The sequence below is a fragment of the Osmerus eperlanus genome, chromosome 16 (genome assembly GCF_963692335.1).
Source record: "Osmerus eperlanus chromosome 16, fOsmEpe2.1, whole genome shotgun sequence".
In the NCBI taxonomy this organism is placed as follows: domain Eukaryota; kingdom Metazoa; phylum Chordata; class Actinopteri; order Osmeriformes; family Osmeridae; genus Osmerus; species Osmerus eperlanus.
Window position 1 is genome coordinate 12,321,073 of NC_085033.1, and position 19,447 is coordinate 12,340,519.

Consider the following 19,447-nt stretch of genomic DNA (forward strand, 5'->3'; position numbering starts at 1 on the left):
TCACTCAGGTGTGAGGTGATGACTGAATGACGGATGACTGAATGATGCTCGGACAGAGATAGATATATCTGTCTTATCTTCAAACTGACTGCATGCTCTGTTTCTCTACTGTGCTGTTTGAAATGTTTCAAACTGACTTCATGAATCAAGCAGTATCAACTGTTTGTGCATGCTTATTAAATGGAAGCATGGTACACCATTGACCCTTGGGGAAGACAGCTAAGAAGATAGTAATGGTAGAAGTAAATAGGGGTATTCATAAACAATCTGTCTTGACAACTGGCTTTTTGTTATGTGAAAAATTGTGAATTTACTCCCAAATAGTGTTTGTATGTTTAGGTCGAGACATGATCAAGTTGTGCTTCAACAGAATTGTCATAAAACTTATGACTATAAGTTTAAACTCATATTACATTCACACGGCTATACAGTACAATGTTGATTCAATTTTAGGATCATAATTGAATGTCAGTATAAAGCTGGTATTATTACATTGATATTGGCTTCATAAAACATCGGACAGATTTGATTGGAAGCCTATTATGGGTCTGTCATGATGACTTCCACCACACAATTTAATAGAGTTTACAGGACAGAAGAGGTCCTTGTATGTATTGTATATATTGGCTTAGAAGCAGGGCTGCAAATGGAAAATGTGAGACAGGCATTGTTCTGCATCAGACCAATCAAATTGTTCTGTTTTATCCATTTCTGCCCTGTTCTAAAATTGACATTCTTCAATCCATGTCCTCTACATTAACTTATATTATTTTACTATTTTATACCCTTAGAACCTAATCTTCATATTTTATATGACTTCTTGTATCTTGTATATTTTATATTTTGTATTTTCTATATTTAAATTGTACTCTGGGTAGAATGTCTCATTTTAAGGAGGAAGTTTAAAGGAAATATATAGGTAATCTAGTTAATTTCTTAACAAATTCCTTTTAACCCCTTATACTGTACAACTTCTTTCTGTTGTGAATTTGGGCAGTACTGTCTATTGCCACTGGGTGACACCACAGAGTTACAATGTCAATGTAAATACTTCAGTCTGAAAAACCAGAAAACTTGAAGACTAAAGTTGAGGTTGTTTATTAGATTCCGTATTTTCAAAGGAAATGAGTAGCTATACAGTTGTTGACAAAAGCTGCCATAAGAGTATACTGTACATATAATGTCTGATGCGCTGTGTTAGTTTTCTCTTACTTTGTATTGTAAATCTCAGTAGCGCTCTATAAATATTGCCTTTTTGCCAAGACCTGGACTGAAAGGAAAAACAATGCTCCATACTGTATTTACAATTCACCGTGAACAAAGATGAAAAGTAGACAATTCTACCTTCAAAGGTCAATCAATCGTTAATTTCTTTGGCTTTGTAGACAGATTTAAATATGCTTCCCATCAGATGACTTAGAAGTACAATACAATACACTGTGCATTATAGCTGTGCTGCACCATGTCATTCAACATCCTGTTGTTTTACAAAAATAAGTAAGATGGATGATGTTCAGACACAATGTATCTGGAAATAAAAATGAGGCACGTCTCTCTTAAGTCGCCACACACACAGGAAATAAGATTAAGCTGCAGAAGTTCTGTACACAAACACACACACGACTGCTTGTCTGCAGAGAGTATAAGTCCTTATAAGGAGTACTATGACTTCAACCATTTTAAAACAACTACCAGCTAAATCCGGAATACCACGCCACTATCACAGACACAGTGTGGAATCAGGAGTGTGGCGCAGGCGTTACAGTATAGGACAGTACTGCCCACAGTTGACATGCAGAGACTCCAGGGATTCCCGTGATGGCAGTGCCCTCCTCACTACGTTCTGAGAGCGGCTGGGTTGTTCCACAGCCAGGCGCGAATCCCTGGAGTCTCTGACCTCGGGGTGCACTTTCCCGTCGGCCATCTTGAACTCCACGGACGCAAACGACGACATGCTGCCGTTCTTCTTCACCCACGTCTTGGAGGTGTCGATGGTCGGCGACACCCTGACATCTCTTTTCATCCGGGACTCGACCCTCCCACTGCCGACGCTGAGGTTGTCCTGGAAAGGGTCCGAGTCGCTGCCGTGGGGCAAGTTGTAGTAGGAGCAGTTGGGAGTGGCGGGCTTAGCCATCTCCTCCAGCTCCGAGGACGAGAGGACAGCAAGCGCAGAATGTTGGTTCGCACAGTGGTTGTGAGGAAGGTCCTCGCTCGAATTGCTTCGAGCCGTGTCTCCCGACGTGTTGTCTAGATTGCTGTACATCCCCGTGGAGACGGGAGGGGATTTGCGGATGAGGTGGTTCTCTTTGAGGAGCCACCTGCCCTGGTCTATCAGAACCCCATCACCAGACTCAACGTCTGTTTGTAAAGGGATGCTCCGCACAGGCTCTGGGTCAGGTTTGGATGAGCTTCCAGCACTGTAATAGGACAAGTCTTCAGCTGAGGCTCTAGGGTTAGAGTCATAAGAGGTAAAACTCCCTCCACTTTTTAGTCTGGGATTAAATATTTCCGCTTTACTTCCTGTAGATACTTTAGAGGGTGTGAGCTCCCTGTTCAGGCCTCCATTAGAAGTATTGAATGTATGTTTTCCTCGGACAGAAGAGTGGGCCTCCGAGTCTTCCTCTCCGCTCTCGGTAGAGAGGTCTGTAGACACCTGGGACTTGTACCCTCCGCTCTCTGAGGTCTCCGGTCTGTAATCAGAAAGATCGGACGTGTTGGGACTTGGAAGACGTTTTTTCCCATATTGACTATCCTCTCTCTTTTTGGGAATGAGAATTTCTTTTGTTGGTACAATACGGGCACTATCGGGTTCAATTCGGATATTGCCTTTGGAGTCATATGTAAAGGTCAGGGAGGATGACATCAGGGCAGAGTTGACAAAGTCAAGCAGTTCCTGTGATATCTCCACCGGGTGAGGTAAAGTACTGTGGTTGCGCTCTTTATCATCCTCTTCATCTTCCTCTCCTTCCGTTTTCAGCTCATTCGCCGTGTCCGTGCCCTGTCCATCCAATTCTTTGATCTCAAGTGATGAGTTGTTTGAACCTGAATTCAAATCTCCATCTTTAGATATATTTGTCTCTGCCTCTTCGATGCTATTTTTACTCTCTTCACAGCTACTCTTCTCTTCCATGTAAGTGGCCTCTTCGAGTATCTTTGTAATGGTGCGTGCTTTGACTAAATTCTCAACATCAGATTCAGCTGAACATCTGTGCTCCTCATCCCTCTCTTCCTCGTCCTCCTCGTTGTCTTGTATCTCTTCCTCGTGCTCCCCTTGCTCTTTTTCCTCATCCTCACATTCGTCTCCCCTCTCTTCTCCTTCGCTCTGTCCCCCTTCCCTCTCCTCTTCCTCCTCTTCCTCATCCTCCTCCCTCTCATGTACCTCTAGTCTATCCTCCTGCGTCTCTTCTTCATCTACATTCTCTCCTTCATCCTCCCCTCTCTCGTCCTCCTCCCCATCCTTCTCCTGTGTTTCATCCACTTCCTCTACATTCTCTCCTTCATCCTCCCCTCTCTCGTCCTCCTCCCCATCCTTCTCCTGTGTTTCATCCACTTCCTCTACATTCTCTCCTTCATCCTCCCCTCTCTCATCCTCATCCCCCACCTTCTCCCGCGTGTCATCCACGTCCTCTTCTTTAACGTCCTCATCCTCCCATGTCTCCTCCCCGTCCTCGACTTCGCTCCCTGTCTCTGGCACCTCCTCATCCTCTTCCTGCCTCTTCTCTTCCGCCTCCTTTTCCTCCACTCCTTCCTCCTCAATCTCTCCCGTCTCTTCTCTCTCTTCCCCCACTTCCTCCTCACTCTCTTCCTCTTCCTCTCTCTTCTCTTCACTCTCTTCCTCATCCACCCTCTTCTCGTCTCTCTCTTCCTCCCCTTCCTCCTCAATCTCTTCCTCATCCACCCTCTTCTCGTCTCTCTCTTCCTCATCATCCCATCTCTCTCCCCTCTCCTCCGCATCGCTCCTGCCCCCCAGCATTTCCTCATCTTCCTCCATGTTCCCTTCTTCCTCCCTGTCTTCATCCTCCTCTATCTCCTTTGCCACTTCTTCCTCCTCCACTATTCCCCTAAGCATGTCCTCCCCGTCACTTTGCACTTCCTCCTTGTCCTCATCCTCTTCCATCTGATTCACCTCTTCCTCTGCCTCCACCTGCAGTTGCTCCATGTCCTCCACCTCATCTGTCTCCACCACCAAATCTTCATCTTCCTCAACTCTTTCCTGCTCCACGCCTTCACCCCCCTCTCCCTCATCTCCATGTTCCGTGTTTCCATCTCCGTCCTCTCCCTCTTCCTGGGTCTCCTCCACCTCTTTCTCCTCCTCACGCTCAGATCCGGCTGAGTCACAGACATTGACGTCATCTTCTGACTGTTTAGCTGGGTGCTCTGGTTCTAGGTGACCAGTATCTTCCTCACCTGATTGTACAGCTTCAGCTAAACTACCTACTTCTGCATCTGACTTGCCCTGGTCTGAACCCGACTTCAGAGACAGTTTCTCTTGTCGATCTGCTGTCGTGGATCTGCAGTCAGCTCTTTCTTCTCTGTTTGATTCTGTCCTGTCAGCTTCTGTTAATCCACCTTCATCAGACTCTGTGTGATGTTCTGAATGTTGCACTGTTTCAGTGTCACCTGCCTCTTTCTCAACCAAATCCTCATGAACGTTGTGTGGATTTTCGCCCTCCTCAGGCTCAACACTGCTACGCTCCCTTCCCTCCTCCTCCTGTACAGCCCGGCCTACATGACTGTCCTCAGGCCCTGCCTCGACCTCTGATGCCTTATTGCGTTCCCCAGCAAATAATTCCAGATCTTCCTCCGAGTCAGAGTGACGTCTGTTTTTCAGAGTTTCAGCGCAGCTCACGTCAGTCTCATATTGAGGGTACATTTTTGGCCCGGCCCCAACCAAGGTTGACAGCTGCTCTCTGAGTTCTTGGGGCATATCCAGCTCCTCCATGAGCTGCTCCATGTCAAACATGTGACTGCTGTGATCCTCGCCAACTTCAGAGGCCACGTCCAGGGCGAATTCTTGCTCCGAAAACTTGGGAGAAAGAGGTTGGCTTTCAAGCATGTCGCGCTGCTCCTGGAAGTCCTTCCAGCTTTGCCTCAACTGACAGGAGGTCCTGCTCTGGAGCTCCGAGAGGCTCGCTCTCAGCTCCTCCTCGTCACCGATGGCGGAAATCTTCTGCAGGGATTCCATCACCAGCAGGGCCTCCGAGCCGCTTCGTGAGTTGCCCGCGTAGGAGTCGCCCTTCAAGCTCTCTCGGAGGGTCCTCACAGACAGGAACGAGAGGAGAGCTTTCGATGGAGATCCGAACACCGACGGCACCTGCGATGAGAAGTCAGGCACGCTGTGGGACTTCTCCAGGCTGGTGAGGTTGTCAGGCCCAGAGGCCCTTCTTAAGGACTGGATGGATGAACAAAGCTGTCGTAAGACAGGTCTTATTGTCGCCGTGGGGCTCAGGTGGTTGGTCGTGGGAGGGGATTCGCGCTCTACTACGATGGCCGCCGCTGATTTGTGCATCCTCAGTCGGCTTTCTTGTTCTTTGGGGTCTATTCGGACGCTTGGCATTGAAATACAAAGCCCCTTTCTCTGTGCAGCCTGTGTATTTAGTAAATCTGAGGGTGGTGCCTCATAGGCAACGGGAACCGATAAACAGGACATGGATTTATGAATTTCTTTGTGTGGAAGACATCCATCTCCTGTGGAATCTTGCCCTTCTTCGGCCTTAACTTCTGACTCCGACTCGGCACCTATTTGGAAAATAACTTTAGTTCCGTGCTCGGGTTCGGCTGAGGCTACCTCTTCTGCGTAGGGCACAGGCTCTGCAGTGATTTTCTGAAGCCAGTTTTCCACATACTCTTGGGCATCTGATGGTGCAGAGGGAAGGGCGGGCATGGATACACTCTCACTCAACTCTGAATTCAGTTTTGGAGATGCTAGTCTGTTCTCGTTCATGGACTTCTGCTTTGTGATTTTCTTTTTGCCCTGTCCAAGGTGTTTGGGAGATAAAATGTTTAACATGTTCTTCTTCATTGCGGGTCTCACTACTCCTGAATCGGGTGTATTTACATTAAGTAAGCTATCCCTAGCTCCTTTTTTATTCATATTTAGCTGTTTTTTAGAAGACGTCCCATTCACGTTGTCTATGTTTAGTGCCAAACCTTTATTTTTCGTGGTGGTAGTTTCAACTCCACTTGCTTTGTGTTTTTTCTTAACTTTTTCAGTTTTAGGACCGTTCTGAAGGTTTTTATCACTTTCTGTTCCAGTCCCACTTTTCTTTCCTGAGGTACTACTCTTGTCGGGTGAGGAATTCGTTTTGGTACTCTTTGAAGAGCTTGCTACGTTGTCCTTTTGTTTCTTATCCGAGCTGGTCGTTGAAGTTGGACTCTTCAGCTTTGGTTTCATCTTAACTGTCTTCTTTTTCTTCTCTACTTTACCTGGGGTCTCTTCTGACCCTGACTTCAGGCATTCCGTGTCCTTGGGAGGAGAACGTGTCCGTGAGCCTGCCATGGTGTGGGCCTCATTGTCAGTAAAAGGGGAGAGGTTATTGCACATTTTTTGTAAGGGAGACATGGGCTCCGATGACAAAGACAAGATTTCCTCTCTCCCTCTGTGCTGTGAGTCGGTGCTGGAGGACTGCCTGGTGAAATCCACATCATTGCTGGATGAACGTGGCCCAGAGTCTGTGGATGCTGGTTTACTCCGGGGCATGTTCTCAGGCCCTCCCTCCATGGAATACTGGGAATTCGCAAAATAGTTGTCGTAGCAGCCCTGCCCCTCGTAAATGTGCATCACGGTCTCCGTGATCTCCATCCCATCCCCCTGTATCTGGAGTACCTCAGCGACCCCCGACGACTTGAGGGGGGACTGAGAGCCGTTACATCTGGGCCCCGCCGACCCCGTTTGTCTGGGCTTGGGCACCGGCCTGCTGCTGCTGGTGTTCTGTCTGACCACACAGTACCCCTCTGTCATCTCCCCATCTGCGTTCCTCTCCGTGTAAGAGTAGGTGCCCGTGGTGCTCTCTTGAATTCCGTTCTCGGTCACCACCTTCACACTCTCCACCGAGGCTCTCTTCCTCCTCGCGTTGCTGATGCCCGGCGTCGGGGTCCTCCTCGAGTTGGGCCCGCCCACGGCCGCCACCGTGCATTTGTCGTAGCCTCCCTCCTTAGCGAAGGCCACCCCCTTTGCTGTCCTGGTCGGACGGTTGTCCTCTTTGGTTTCGTCTTCCCCGTCCTCACTGGCGGCCGTGGAGTCTTTGGGCAGGGCGTCGTTGGAGTCAGGGGAGCTGTTGACCGAGCCGGACTTGGAAGCACACAGTGTCCTCTGGTGGTTGCTGAGGCTGGAGCGGCTTAGAGTGGTCGTCCAGTGGATCATCTCCTCCTCCTTGATGGTCAGTCGGACCTTCATCTCCACGGTCATGCTGCCGTCTTCGTTGACCCGGAAGGACTTCTCGATGTCGTCGTCCTGCGGCACGATGGAGGTGTGCTGTCTGCTCTCTGGCCCTGCACAGGTCTCCATGTCCACTGACCCCTGACCGCGGTGGTCGATGTCTGCCTCGATTGACCGCTGAGCTCGATGGCCGTTGGAACTTCCGTTCGACGACTTGTTTATCTGATTCACAACGTATCTCTCTGACGACAAGGAGAAATTTCTCGACCTTGTTCCGCTGGAGGACGATCTATTTTTGTCTGCAAAAGAGAGCGAGACAGAGCGACAGATGACACAGAGCGTCGGACTGGGATCCAGGGCCACAGCGTTCGTCATTTTTTTTCACTGCGTGATTACGGCACAGGCGAGCTCACACTTACAAGTCAGGGGCTGCAACCTGGAGGCTTCCACTGACTCTGAGTTGCTCCGCTGGGCCATCTGTGAGGATCTCTGAGGATCGTAGTTTCCAGGTCTGAAGGGCTCATTGCCTGATGCAACAATCACCCCGGAGCATAGAATGAGTCCAGGGAGACCGTCAACCTGCAATATGAGAAGACTGATCCTTAACCATCCCCGGCTCACAGGGTAAAAACATTTTGAAGGAACCAAATGAAGACATAAGGAGATCAAGTACAGTCACTAACCCTAATAACCTTAAGTTATACTTGGCCATGTCATTAGGTAATATTCTTTGTGTTTTTAATAGTTTTTCAATCCTTAAACATGTCTTCCGCAAAATATTTTCTTAAAATTTTTGTAACAAGAAGACGAGTTCATGCATTATTCATTTAGAAGCTCAGATAGGGTTTTGTGCATCTTTCCTGATACTGTACAATTAGTTGTACAATGAATTGTGAAATACTAAACTATCAAACACATCTGATGTTTTCGCAAATGTCTCAGTCAGTCTGACGAGCTGTGGAGGCTTGTGCCAGGAGAGTCTATTTGTAGAATGCTGCACCAGGCACGCAACTGACCAATCCTCTATCCTTGACCTAGTCCGAACTCAGGAAAAAGGGAGTTGAGGTTTATGATTTAGGGCCAAGACAAACTGATAGTGACACGCTGTCAAGCCAATAGCTTCTTAATGTTGATCGACGGTACACCTATTGACTTCATTTTAAGGTACGTTTTCTGACAACAATCTTATCTGTACTGATAACAGACTTACGTTCCCAGAAAATCATTCTAGCTCAAAACACTTACCCTCCTGCCATCTGATGTGTATAGCTTGACGACACGGAACTGCAGAACCTGAGAAAGGTAATCCAACAAGGCGTCGAAGGAAGGGGCAGTTCTCTTATGCAACATGATGGTGCGCCAGACATTAGGGTCCCTATTCTTGAAGACCACAAGTCTCTTTGGTGTCCGCACGGCCAGCCTGCTCTCGGCCATCCTAGACGGCCTGTTAACCTCTTTGTTCCTTCTCCCCGGTGGCACTGCGGGGACACCCCTCTGCTTTCTCCGGCCAGCACTCACCAGCCTTGTCGTGTTCCAAGGCACCTGCCTCCGGTTGACCACGTCGAGGTTGAGGGGCTTGACCCGCTTCTGATCGGAACATACGTAGGACCCACCGTCATGGAGGTCTTCCAGAGTCCTCACAGGGTGCGTCCCACGCGGTGTCGTGATGGTGCGCACCCCGAAGGGCAAAGGCACTTTCTTGGACAAAGTGTCCAAAAGGGCATCGAAGGTCTTGAAGGTGCGGCCATTGATGACCATGTGATGCCCACCAAACTGAGTGTCCCCACTCCTGTAGAAGCTGACTCTTCTGGAGGCAGAAGGGTCTGTGGTGGGCTGGAGGAGGGTCCTGGAGGTCACGGTCTGGACACTTGCTGAGGACACACCCTGTAAGGGCAGGTCTTGCAGGGGTGTGTTACTCATGTTGTCTTCGGATTGGCTATGGAGACAAAAGAGAGAGAATAATTCACTTTCATTTGACCTACATAATCATGTCAGGTTGATGTAATCAGCATGAGAGGTGGTAGTCAACTTGGACTTGTGCTTGTTGTCTTGCTGTTCAGTAAACGTAACTTGTGGCATGCAGTGGTGCTTGGCAAAGTAGATTTGACACTGAATGTATCGGTCACTAGTATATGATCCTTGTTCCAAAACTGCACCTGCTGGAAAGGGATTAGTTCCCTGTGGTGCTAAAAGACTGTTCTGAAGATTCTTAGAACCAGCAGGTTAGAAAGGATCACATCAACACAACAGACAATCCAAAGTTAAGTCTCTTCAAAGGGTAATCTTGTGTAATTGTCTAGAAATCAAAGACTTTTATAGATAATAAATATCAATGGAATAATCATTCTTTACAATTAAGCTATACAGTTGTTTCACATTCAAAAAACCTTTTGGAAGTGTTTTAAGGTTTACAAAACAGATACACAATGAAAGTATACAATACACTGAATGTAGCTGTACAATTATTTTAATATTTCTTATCATTTGTAATGGGATGAAGATGGATTCATACAATCCATTCATAAAATTGTATACAATGTCAACAATACCCCCTAGTACACAATCTGTTCTTAAGAACATCAGATAAGATGAAAACGGACACAGCATAGTCTACCAATGCATTATTTGTCACAGAGTGCCTGCTGACAGTAAACATTAACTTAACAGGTTACTCTAGTGCTCGATACAAAGAATGTTCTCTAAACAACACCACACCAATGATCGACCAACCCAGGCACGCCCTGGTGATAAGTAAAATACAAATTTAAATATAAATGTAACTTACCTGATTTCACATTTTCAATGAGTTGGTAGAAAGGGCAAAAGAGCAAATCCAGTGCACGGCTGCATTGGTCAAAGCTGCTCAACAGCATTCGCAAGGCTATTCTGGGGACATGCGACATCACAGGCAATTTGCTTAATCTTTGCTCACAGTTAATCAGCATATCAAGGTAAGGTAACGTGGGGGGGGGGAAGGAAATGACTCAAAGGGGCACTGAATATCTTTTCTCGATGAAGTAGTCCTAATGATAGCATAAACACATCGCGGTACAGCAATTCAATAACACAACCATGTTCATCTATTGCATTTCCTATAAGCTATTTAAGAGGATGGGAGAAAAAAACTATAATAAGAACGTGTGTGAGAAGTATGAGATTAGTTCTATGTTAGAGGAGCGGATTAAAGTCATACCTGTCAAAGAGTTTATATAGCGAAAGACTAGAGATAAAACAGGTGGAGAAGGCTGTGTAGCGTTTGTGAAGGCTGTGTCTAATTTCCTAGCAGCCCAGTAATCAGATTTGAAGAGTCTTGGCCTAATAAGGATTAGGAGAGAGCTTTTACTTACAGTACTTGCTGACAGTGTGAGCAAGCTATGGGTTAGAGTAGAGGGTCTAAGGAGAGAATTTGTTTCGCCTCCTAACAGACAGTAGGCTGTAATTCTACTAGCCTATACTATGTGTCAATATAGTGACATTGTCAGACAAATTATCAAGCACAGCAGGTGTGTGGAACCAAGTATGCTTAGTTTTCCAAATCCGAAATAACTTTTCTTCTCATGGCTTAAATTGAATCCTCTTATTTGCTACGTTATATTTCAGGATGCTTCTGACTATTCTTGACTATAATCTAAACAATACAATAGAGTGTTCTGGATACCCACGGGAACTTGGTCTTTGTAATGTCTTTAGTTCCAACACCCTCTGTGTTGCAAAGCCTTTCTCAGTCACACTGTGACAAGTCCCACCCACAGTGCTGCAGGCTAAATTCTAGAGAAGCCTAGATCCTAGCAGAGAGTTCAAAAGTACACACATCCTTCAATCAAGTAGAAGGACAGATACCCATGTTTGAAAAGAAGGTTGAAGTGCTGTCTACACCTTTTCACTTTCAGTTGAAGTAAAGAAGTATGGGCTTTGACATTGTTATACATTACATTTACATGTAGTCATTTAGCAGACGCTCTTATCCAGAGTGATTTACAGTAAGTACAGGGAAATTCTCCCCGAGGCAAGTAGGGTGAAGTGCATTGCCCAAGGACACAATGTCATTTTTTCCCAGCCAGGATTCAAACCGGCAACCTTCTGATTAATAGCCCGACTCCTTAACCGCTTAGCCATCGTATGGTTTTTCATGTATTGCTTTATAAAGGGCCATACCTTAACATACAGAGGGGGAACCACTTTTCTCAGGCTTCCAGGGAAATATGTTCCCTTTGTGATCTCAGTGTAAAAGACTGGCGTATTATTCACATCTGGACCTTATCTGTCGTCAGATTAGACAGGTCATTAGGTAGGCAGCAGGCCTTTTTAAGTGTATTTGTGATTGAGTTTACATTTATAGTGTAGCTTACTGTACCCTGTGGGATTGTTCAAAATAAGACTGCATTTGATATTGTGGTAAAGCAGACAAGGAGTCAGCGTCTTTGGGACGAAAGTGCACGAGGTCTTTACTTGGAATAAACAAGGTTTAACAAAAACAAAGGTCAGGAAACAAGGTCCGACGCCACACGGCCATAACATGAAAGAATAAGACTCCACAACGAAGTGGGAAACATCTCGGCTTATATAGCCGTCCTAATTAGTCCCAACATAAAACAGGTGCGCACTAGAACTCCGGTGACGCAGACCGGCGCACCGTCGCCGTGCGCTCCGTGACAGTACCCCCCATTTGAGGGGCATCTCCAGATGCCTGCTCCAACCGCCGGCACGTACGACCCCGCGGGCGTGGCGCCGGTCGATCAGGTCAGCGCTGATGAAACTCCGACACCATCAACGGGTCCAGAACGTCCACCGCGGCCTCCCAGGACCTCTCCTCTGGGCCATAACCCTCCCAATCCACCAAGTACTGCAGACGCCCCCCTCTCCTGCGTGAGTCGATCAACTCCCTGACAATGTGCGCCGGGAACCCATCCACCATGATAGCAGGCGGAGGGTTGTCCGATCCGGAGGGATCAGACACCTGGAGCGGACCTCGAACCATGGGCCTAAGGAGGGAGACATGAAAAGAGGGTGAGATGCGATACTGCGCCGGCAATTGGAGTCTGTAAGTCACCCTGTTGATCCTCTTCAGGATCCGGAACGGTCCGATGAACCGGGGGCTCAGCTTTCTGCAGGGAAGTCGTAGCTTTATATCCCTGGTGGAGAGCCATACTCTCTGTCCAGGATGATAGACGGGTGCCGCCCGGCGATGTCTGTCTGCCTGAGCCTTTTGCTTCTCCTTGGCCCGTTCCAAATGGCGACGAGTCTCAGTCCAGACGCGACCACTTCTCGAACCACTCGTTGACTGCGGGGACGTTCTCGAGTGCCTCGTTCCAGGGAAACAGGGGGGGTTGGTAACCGAGAACACACTGAAAAGGCGTGAGACCAGAGGACGAGTGCCTTAAGGAGTTTTAAGCGTACTACGCCCATGGTAGAAACTGACACCAGTCCCCTTGGCGGTCTCCGCAGTAGCTGCGGAGATGACGCCCCAACTCTTGGTTAAGCCTTTCGACCTGCCCGTTGGCTTGTGGATGGTAGCCTGAAGTCAAACTCACTGTGACCCCGAGCCTCTCCATGAATGCTCTCCATACCTGAGAGGTGAATTGTGGTCCTCGGTCTGTCACTATATCCTCTGGTAAGCCGTAATGTCGGAACACATGCTTGAACAGCGCCTCCGCTGTATGGAAAGCAGTGGGGATGCCAGGTAGGGGCACAAGACAACAAGACTTAGAAAACCGATCCACTATAACCAAGATGGTAGTATTACTGTTGTTCCCATACAGCCGTTGCCCACTCAAGCGCTTTGCCAGTCAGTAAAGAAATGAGGAAAGCCACCCTTGCTGTCTCGGAACGAGACTGACCGGAGTCCTGTGAGAGGTATAACGCGCATTGCAGAAGGAAACCTCTACCTCCGGTGAGCCGCCATATCTCTCCGGTAGAGCTATTCGGTGCTCCCTGTGTAAGGGTGGCGCCGGCCGTTCCTCCTCAAGAAATCCCACGTCGGGCTGCGCTGGCGTATCGAGTCACTGGAGTAGCGTCCCCATAGTTGTGTTCAGCTGGTTAATCTGTTCCGGCTGTTGACCTGTTGATCATTTGCCTGCAAATCAGTTTTCACTTACATTTACATTACATTTTACATTTAGTCATTTAGCAGACGCTCTTATCCAGAGCGACTTACAGTAAGTACAGAGACATTCCCCCGAGGCAAGTAGGGTGAAGTGCCTTGCCCAAGGACACAACGTCAGTTGGCATGACCGGGAATCGAACTGGCAACCTTCGGATTACTAGCCCGATTCCCTCACCGCTCAGCCACCTGACTCCCCACCTGACACTTTCAATGTTGTAAAACTATGAAAGTCAGACTAACATTTGGTGATAGACTGATGTTGCAGTATCAATACATTCCTCAATAATCAGTAAAAAGAGACAACTTCCGATTCTGAAATAATTATATGATACATACTGTTCGAACCTCGATTAAATCTTGATCTGTAAACTCTGCAATCCACTAGTTGGGTCTGTTGCACAATAGGTCGGTGTATGATCAGTTTCTGTCCGCCAAGCACCGCTGTCGTCCACTGGTCTTTGTCGAAGACACAATATTTTCCAGTTGTATTTTACACGTTTTATATCAAATCGTTCGGAATGGGAAAGAAAGAAGAAGATGAGATCATTAGAATCGCCAAAAAGATGGATAAAATGGCGCAGAAGAAAAGCGGGGTGAGGTGTTCTGACATGAATGAATTTCCACTGCCTGTGATGGTGGTTTGTCTATGTAGCTAGCCTAGCTAGCTAACATGCCGCTAGCCCAAGACATATAGCCCCTACTTCTAAGATAGCTAGAGTTAGCACTAACTATATACACGGCTGTGAGAACTGTTGTAATGTTAGCCTACCTATCTGTCTATTTAGCTATCTTAATATATTTAGTTCCAAAATACTGTAGTGAGTACAGCTATGCTGACATTGTTTTAGGATACACTTTCAGACATTAGTATAGGCAGTTGAAGGTTGTACGAGTACAGTAGCTACTGTACCTAGATCATTTGCACCAGCCTAGCTAATTCGCTAGCTAGCTAGTAGGGCTAACAACAACAGTCGAACGATGTTTACTAATCACTTACGTCAGGATAAACCAATCAGTTAGGTATCAAATAACCTGTGATTGTAGCATTTTTTTTAGCTAGCTAGGTGGCCAAGGACCCCAAGTGGTGTATCTTGTGATGTACCTAAAATAAGATTTATCAATGGGCACCAGGTATTCCTCCAAAAAGTCTGGAATTACTATAGCTATTAGCAACCTTGTCTTGTGATTATGGGGAAATAGCCTATTCGTTAACTTAGTAGCTAGTGCTAGGTAATAGGAAACGAAACTTTTCTTATCTAAACTGGTCGATAATGATGAGCTAGTTGTATCGGATGACTCCGGTAGCATAAAACTATCGAAACAGCAACTTGTGCGGTGTCTGTTAACAATGAATGTCCCAGTCCTACCAGCACTTTTATATTAACCATTTGTGGTTTACTTTATGGTTTTTACAGTCTGGGGCATTGGATCTACTGAAGGAGCTTAGGAGCGTACCCATGACTCTCGAACTGCTTCAGGTATCTTTGCTAGCTCCTCCTCTAGCCTCTCATCCACACTGTGTGTAGAGGTGTTGAAGCACTGAAGCCACATCTCTCTCCACAGTCCACCAGAATTGGGATGTCTGTGAACGCCATACGCAAGCAGAGCACCGACGACGAGGTGACATCTCTAGCCAAGGCGCTGATCAAGTCCTGGAAGAAGCTTTTGGGTTAGTGATAGTGTGAGCTTGCGTAATTCGCTGAAGAGCTTTTAAATGTGAAAAAGTTCAGGATTCCTATTTGGCATACTGATTTGTTTACCATCTGCACACACAGCCATCGATTACCTGACACTGTGTTTTCCTTGGTATCCAGATGAGCCTGGGGGCGGAGACAAATCCACAGAGGACAAGAGGAAAGACTCCACAATGCCTGTCGTCTCTCCTTCACAAGGGAGTCCAGAGCCCAAAGAAGAAAGGTGATGATAAAGAAAGCTGAATTATAATACCAGCAACCGTGTGACAAACCTCATTTGTATGAGTCAGTTGGCTGAGCGGTAAGGGAGTCGGGCTAGCAATCTGAAGGTTGCCAGTTCGATTCCCAGCCGTGCCAAATGACGTTGGGCACAAGGCACTTCACCCTACTTGCCTCGGGGGGAATGTCCCTGTACTTACTGTAAGTCGCTCTGGATAAGAGCATCTGCTAAATGACAAAATGTGAATGTATGAGTTCAGTAAGACGGCTGTTCTGTACCTGTCATCAGCTCCAGCAGTAACTCCAGCAGTAAGAGTGAGCCTGTCGACCTCAACACCAACACACTCATCTCAACCTTCCCTCGGGCACCCGGTACATCGGACTCAGTCAGAATTAAATGCAGGGAGATGCTGTCCAATGCACTGCAGACCGGAGGTAAAAGCCACAAAATCATCATCCCTCAATGATCTATCTGATACTGAGTGAGTTTAGTCCTGGCTGCACTTATACTTTTTGTATATGTTAGTATGCATTTGCTGTTTCAGTGGTGCACTTGGCATTGGATGACCAATGCTGGTTGTCATTTTATTACTCTGTAATATATATACATTATTGTTCACCGTATTTTCTTGATCTTCTGCAGATGACTATATTGCTATTGGTGCCGACTGCGATGAACTTGGGGCTCAGATTGAGGAATATATCCTTTATGTTTACTATTACTTACCTTTAGTTAACTGTGACTGAACTCATACACTTAATGTCACAGTTAAGTTAGTTATATAACACTAACTCCCTGAGGTCATCTGTATGGCACGGATGGCATGGAAAACATATAATTTATACATATTATATAGAAGAGATACCCTGCTTTTGGTGCGGTCGATGCAGTGCTGTCACCCGACGAAGACGTGAGTTCCTTAACCAACCGGCACGCATCTTCCACGAGTTCAAGAACACCGACATGAAATACAAGAACAGGGTGCGGAGCCGGATCTCCAACCTGAAGGACGTGAAGAACCCGAACCTGAGGAAGACGGTGCTGTGCGGGAACGTGCCCCCGGAACGCATGGCCAAGATGATCGCAGAGGTGGGACTGAGATGCAGGCCTCCCAGCTTTGGCCTCTCCCAAACAACAGGCCTGTCCTTGGAACAAATGGAATGGGTCTTAGGGAGTCAGGTGGCTGAGCGGTTAGGGAATCGGGCTTGTAATCTGAAGGTTGCCAGTTCGATTCCCGGACGTGCAAATTGACGTTGTGTCCTTGGGCAAGGCACTTCACCCTACTTGCCTCGGGGGAATGTCCCTGTACTTACTGTAAGTCGCTCTGGATAAGAGCGTCTGCTAAATGACTAAATGTAAATGTGAATGTCTTCAACCCTGTTCCTGGAGAACTGTCTTCCTGTAGGTTTTTGCTTCCAGCACACCTGATTCTAATAATTAGCTGGTTGATGTGTTGAATCATGTTAGTTAAAACTGTGTTTGGAGCAATAAGCTACAGGCAGGTAGCTGTCCAGGAACATGGTTGGAGACCACTGGGCCTTACAGACTAAACTGTCCAACCTCCTTATTTTACATTACATACATTTACATACATTTAGTCATTTAGCAGATGCTCTTATCCAGAGCGACTTACAGTAAGTACAGGGACATTCCCCCGAGGAAAGTAGGGTGAAGTGCCTTGCCCAAGGACACAACGCCATTTAGCACGGCCGGGAATCAAACTGGCAACCTTCTGATTAATAGCCCGATTCCCTAACCACTCAGCCATCTGACACCATATTTTCACTATGAATCCTCTTCCAGGTTTTCCCATTTGTTGCTCATTGCCCTCGAGCATCATCGCCCCCTCTCACAGCAGTCACAACGATAAAAAAAACACGTACCTAACAGTCAATATTATAAATGTGCCTTTAAAGGAAATGGCCAGTGACGAGCTGAAAGAGATGAGGAAGAAGCAGACCAAAGACGCCGTAAGGGACCACCAGCTGGCCACGACCAGTGGCACCCAGACAGACCTGTTCACCTGTGGGAAGTGCAAGCAGAAGAGGTGTACCTACACTCAGGTATGGGCTGCCTACAGTCACTTACACTCAGGTATGGGCTGCCTACAGTCACCCACACAGGTATGGGCTGCCTACAGTCACCTACACTCAGGTATGGGCTGCCTACAGTCACCTACACTCAGGTATGGGCTGCCTACAGTCACCCACACAGGTATGGGCTGCCTACAGTCACCTACACTCAGGTATGGGCTGCCTACAGTCACCTACACTCAGGTATGGGCTGCCTACAGTCACCCACACAGGTATGGGCTGCCTACAGTCACCTACACTCAGGTATGGGCTGTCTACAGTCACCTACACTCAGGTATGGGCTGCCTACAGTCACCCACACAGGTATGGGCTGCCTACAGTCACCTACACTCAGGTATGGGCTGCCTACAGTCACCTACACTCAGGTATGGTCTGCCTACAGTCACCTACACTCAGGTATGGGCTGCCTACAGTCACCTACACTCAGGTATGGGCTGCCTACAGTCACCTACACTCAGGTATGGGCTGCCTACAGTCACCCACACAGGTATGGGCTGCCTACAGTCACCTACACTCAGGTATGGGCTGCCTACAGTCACCTACACTCAGGTATGGGCTGCCTACAGTCACCTACACTCAGGTATGGGCTGCCTACAGTCACTTACACTCAGATATGGGCTGCCTACAGTCACCTACACTCAGGTATGGGCTGCCTACAGTCACCTACACTCAGGTATGTGCTGCCTACAGTCTGCGGTGTGATAGGATACAGTGGACGGCTGTGTTTCCGATTCTGTGGGTTGTATTTGAGATGTTGAGTAGTTGACCCTGTTTTACTGCAACGCTTGTAAGTTTGTAGTTGTGTGATGTGGTTCTTGGTGCAAAGTGAGGAAAGTCACTGACGATGCCACCGTGTTTGCGCCTGCTCACTCTAGGTCCAGACGCGCAGTGCTGATGAGCCCATGACCACGTTTGTCTTCTGTATGGATTGCGGAAATAGATGGAAGGTATGTTTTTCAATTTCACTTGACATTGACTTGTGTGGTAAATTATGTATTTATTTGATTTATTTTATACAAATGTATAATTATTAATAATGATCACATTCGATATGTATCAGGTCTTCAGTCCTTACCTTTTAGAATTGTGGAACAGTTATTTGAAACACTCCTTAAAGTGTCGATATAAAGATGACCTTTATGTTCTTCTCTTCTTTTTCTGTTCCCCAGTTCTGTTGAAGGAGAAAATGAATTTCCTTTGGATTTAGAGAAGTAGCTCAAATCCCGGACCAGGATTCTGTATCTACAACATATAGAAACTTTGTATTCTGTGGTACCTGGTGCACAAATTGCCACAAAACAAATTGCATCCGTTTTTATTTGAATACCTTGTTCATAGACCCGATCCTTGTCAATACCAAGTCCTGTTTTAAGAGATGCCCCCCAGCCAGAGTATGATCAATCTTGTTGTCTCCCAGTTTCTTTTACCATCAATTTTTATATGTAGTTTTAACATTTTGACAGCTATGACATACATTTACTACTATGTTTTCATTTGCCCTCACAACAATGTTTTATTTAATTTCCCAATAAAATGTAATCCATTGGATTAAATAAAATAAAATGTTGTCTTTTCTTACAAATAAGGTTAATTTGAATATATTGCTGATGTATTGAGAAATCATTACGGGTATAAAGTAATGTAACCTACGTTTTTAAACAATGCTTGGTCTTTGTGACATTGGTTTTGACTTTTGTACTTTTTCAAGGGGGTTTGATTGTTTACTATCAAACTTGAACAAATTTGCTGTCATTAATTGAAGAAAACTATGTGGACATGTTACTCTTTCCAGTAACCTTGTGCATAAGAGTAAGATAGGAGGTACTGATCTCTATTTGTTGATGGAATATGAGGCATCATTAATGTAAATGTACTTTCATGCATATTCATGTGGGCAGGGTTGCCATTGGTTAAGCGGCAGAAGAGACAATTGGGCCTGTTCCTTTGTGATGTTAGCAG

At 46.6% G+C, this 19,447-nt stretch overlaps 2 protein-coding genes across 2 annotated transcripts; one reads left to right on the forward strand and one right to left on the reverse strand.

Moving 5' to 3' along the window:
- Window positions 1-1,104: 1,104 nt before the first annotated feature.
- Window positions 1,105-9,305, reverse strand: LOC134036911 (oxygen-regulated protein 1). Its single transcript, XM_062482085.1, has 3 exons — window positions 8,624-9,305; window positions 7,798-7,957; window positions 1,105-7,677 (listed from the first exon to the last, which is right to left on the reverse strand). The coding sequence occupies exons 1-3, from the start codon at window positions 9,296-9,298 to the stop codon at window positions 1,760-1,762; spliced, it is 6,753 nt and encodes a 2,250-aa protein (XP_062338069.1). The 5' UTR covers window positions 9,299-9,305; the 3' UTR covers window positions 1,105-1,759.
- A 4,589-nt stretch (window positions 9,306-13,894) lies between these two features.
- tcea1 (transcription elongation factor A (SII), 1) lies at window positions 13,895-19,051 on the forward strand. Its single transcript, XM_062481964.1, has 10 exons — window positions 13,895-14,074; window positions 14,897-14,959; window positions 15,045-15,150; window positions 15,296-15,398; window positions 15,684-15,829; window positions 16,038-16,094; window positions 16,330-16,484; window positions 17,312-17,458; window positions 18,364-18,435; window positions 18,658-19,051. Exons 1-10 carry the CDS (start codon window positions 13,895-13,897, stop codon window positions 18,664-18,666), a joined length of 1,038 nt encoding a protein of 345 aa, XP_062337948.1. The 3' UTR covers window positions 18,667-19,051.
- The last annotated feature ends 396 nt before the right edge of the window (window positions 19,052-19,447 follow it).

What these genes read in the sequence shown, in the direction of transcription:
- LOC134036911 (XM_062482085.1), bottom strand. Translation starts at nt 9,298, where the DNA reads ATGAGTAACACACCCCTGCAAGACCTGCCCTTACAGGGTGTGTCCTCA. An exon ending in ACACATCAGATGGCAGGAGG is followed by an intron (nt 7,958 to 8,623) that starts GTAAGTGTTTTG and finishes CTCATATTGCAG; the next exon opens with GTTGACGGTCTCCCTGGACT. An exon ending in CAGGTTGCAGCCCCTGACTT is followed by an intron (nt 7,678 to 7,797) that starts GTAAGTGTGAGC and finishes TCTCTTTTGCAG; the next exon opens with ACAAAAATAGATCGTCCTCC.
- tcea1 (XM_062481964.1), top strand. Translation starts at nt 13,895, where the DNA reads ATGATCAGTTTCTGTCCGCCAAGCACCGCTGTCGTCCACTGGTCTTTG. An exon ending in CAATGCACTGCAGACCGGAG is followed by an intron (nt 15,830 to 16,037) that starts GTAAAAGCCACA and finishes GATCTTCTGCAG; the next exon opens with ATGACTATATTGCTATTGGT. An exon ending in AGAGGTGTACCTACACTCAG is followed by an intron (nt 17,459 to 18,363) that starts GTATGGGCTGCC and finishes TGCTCACTCTAG; the next exon opens with GTCCAGACGCGCAGTGCTGA.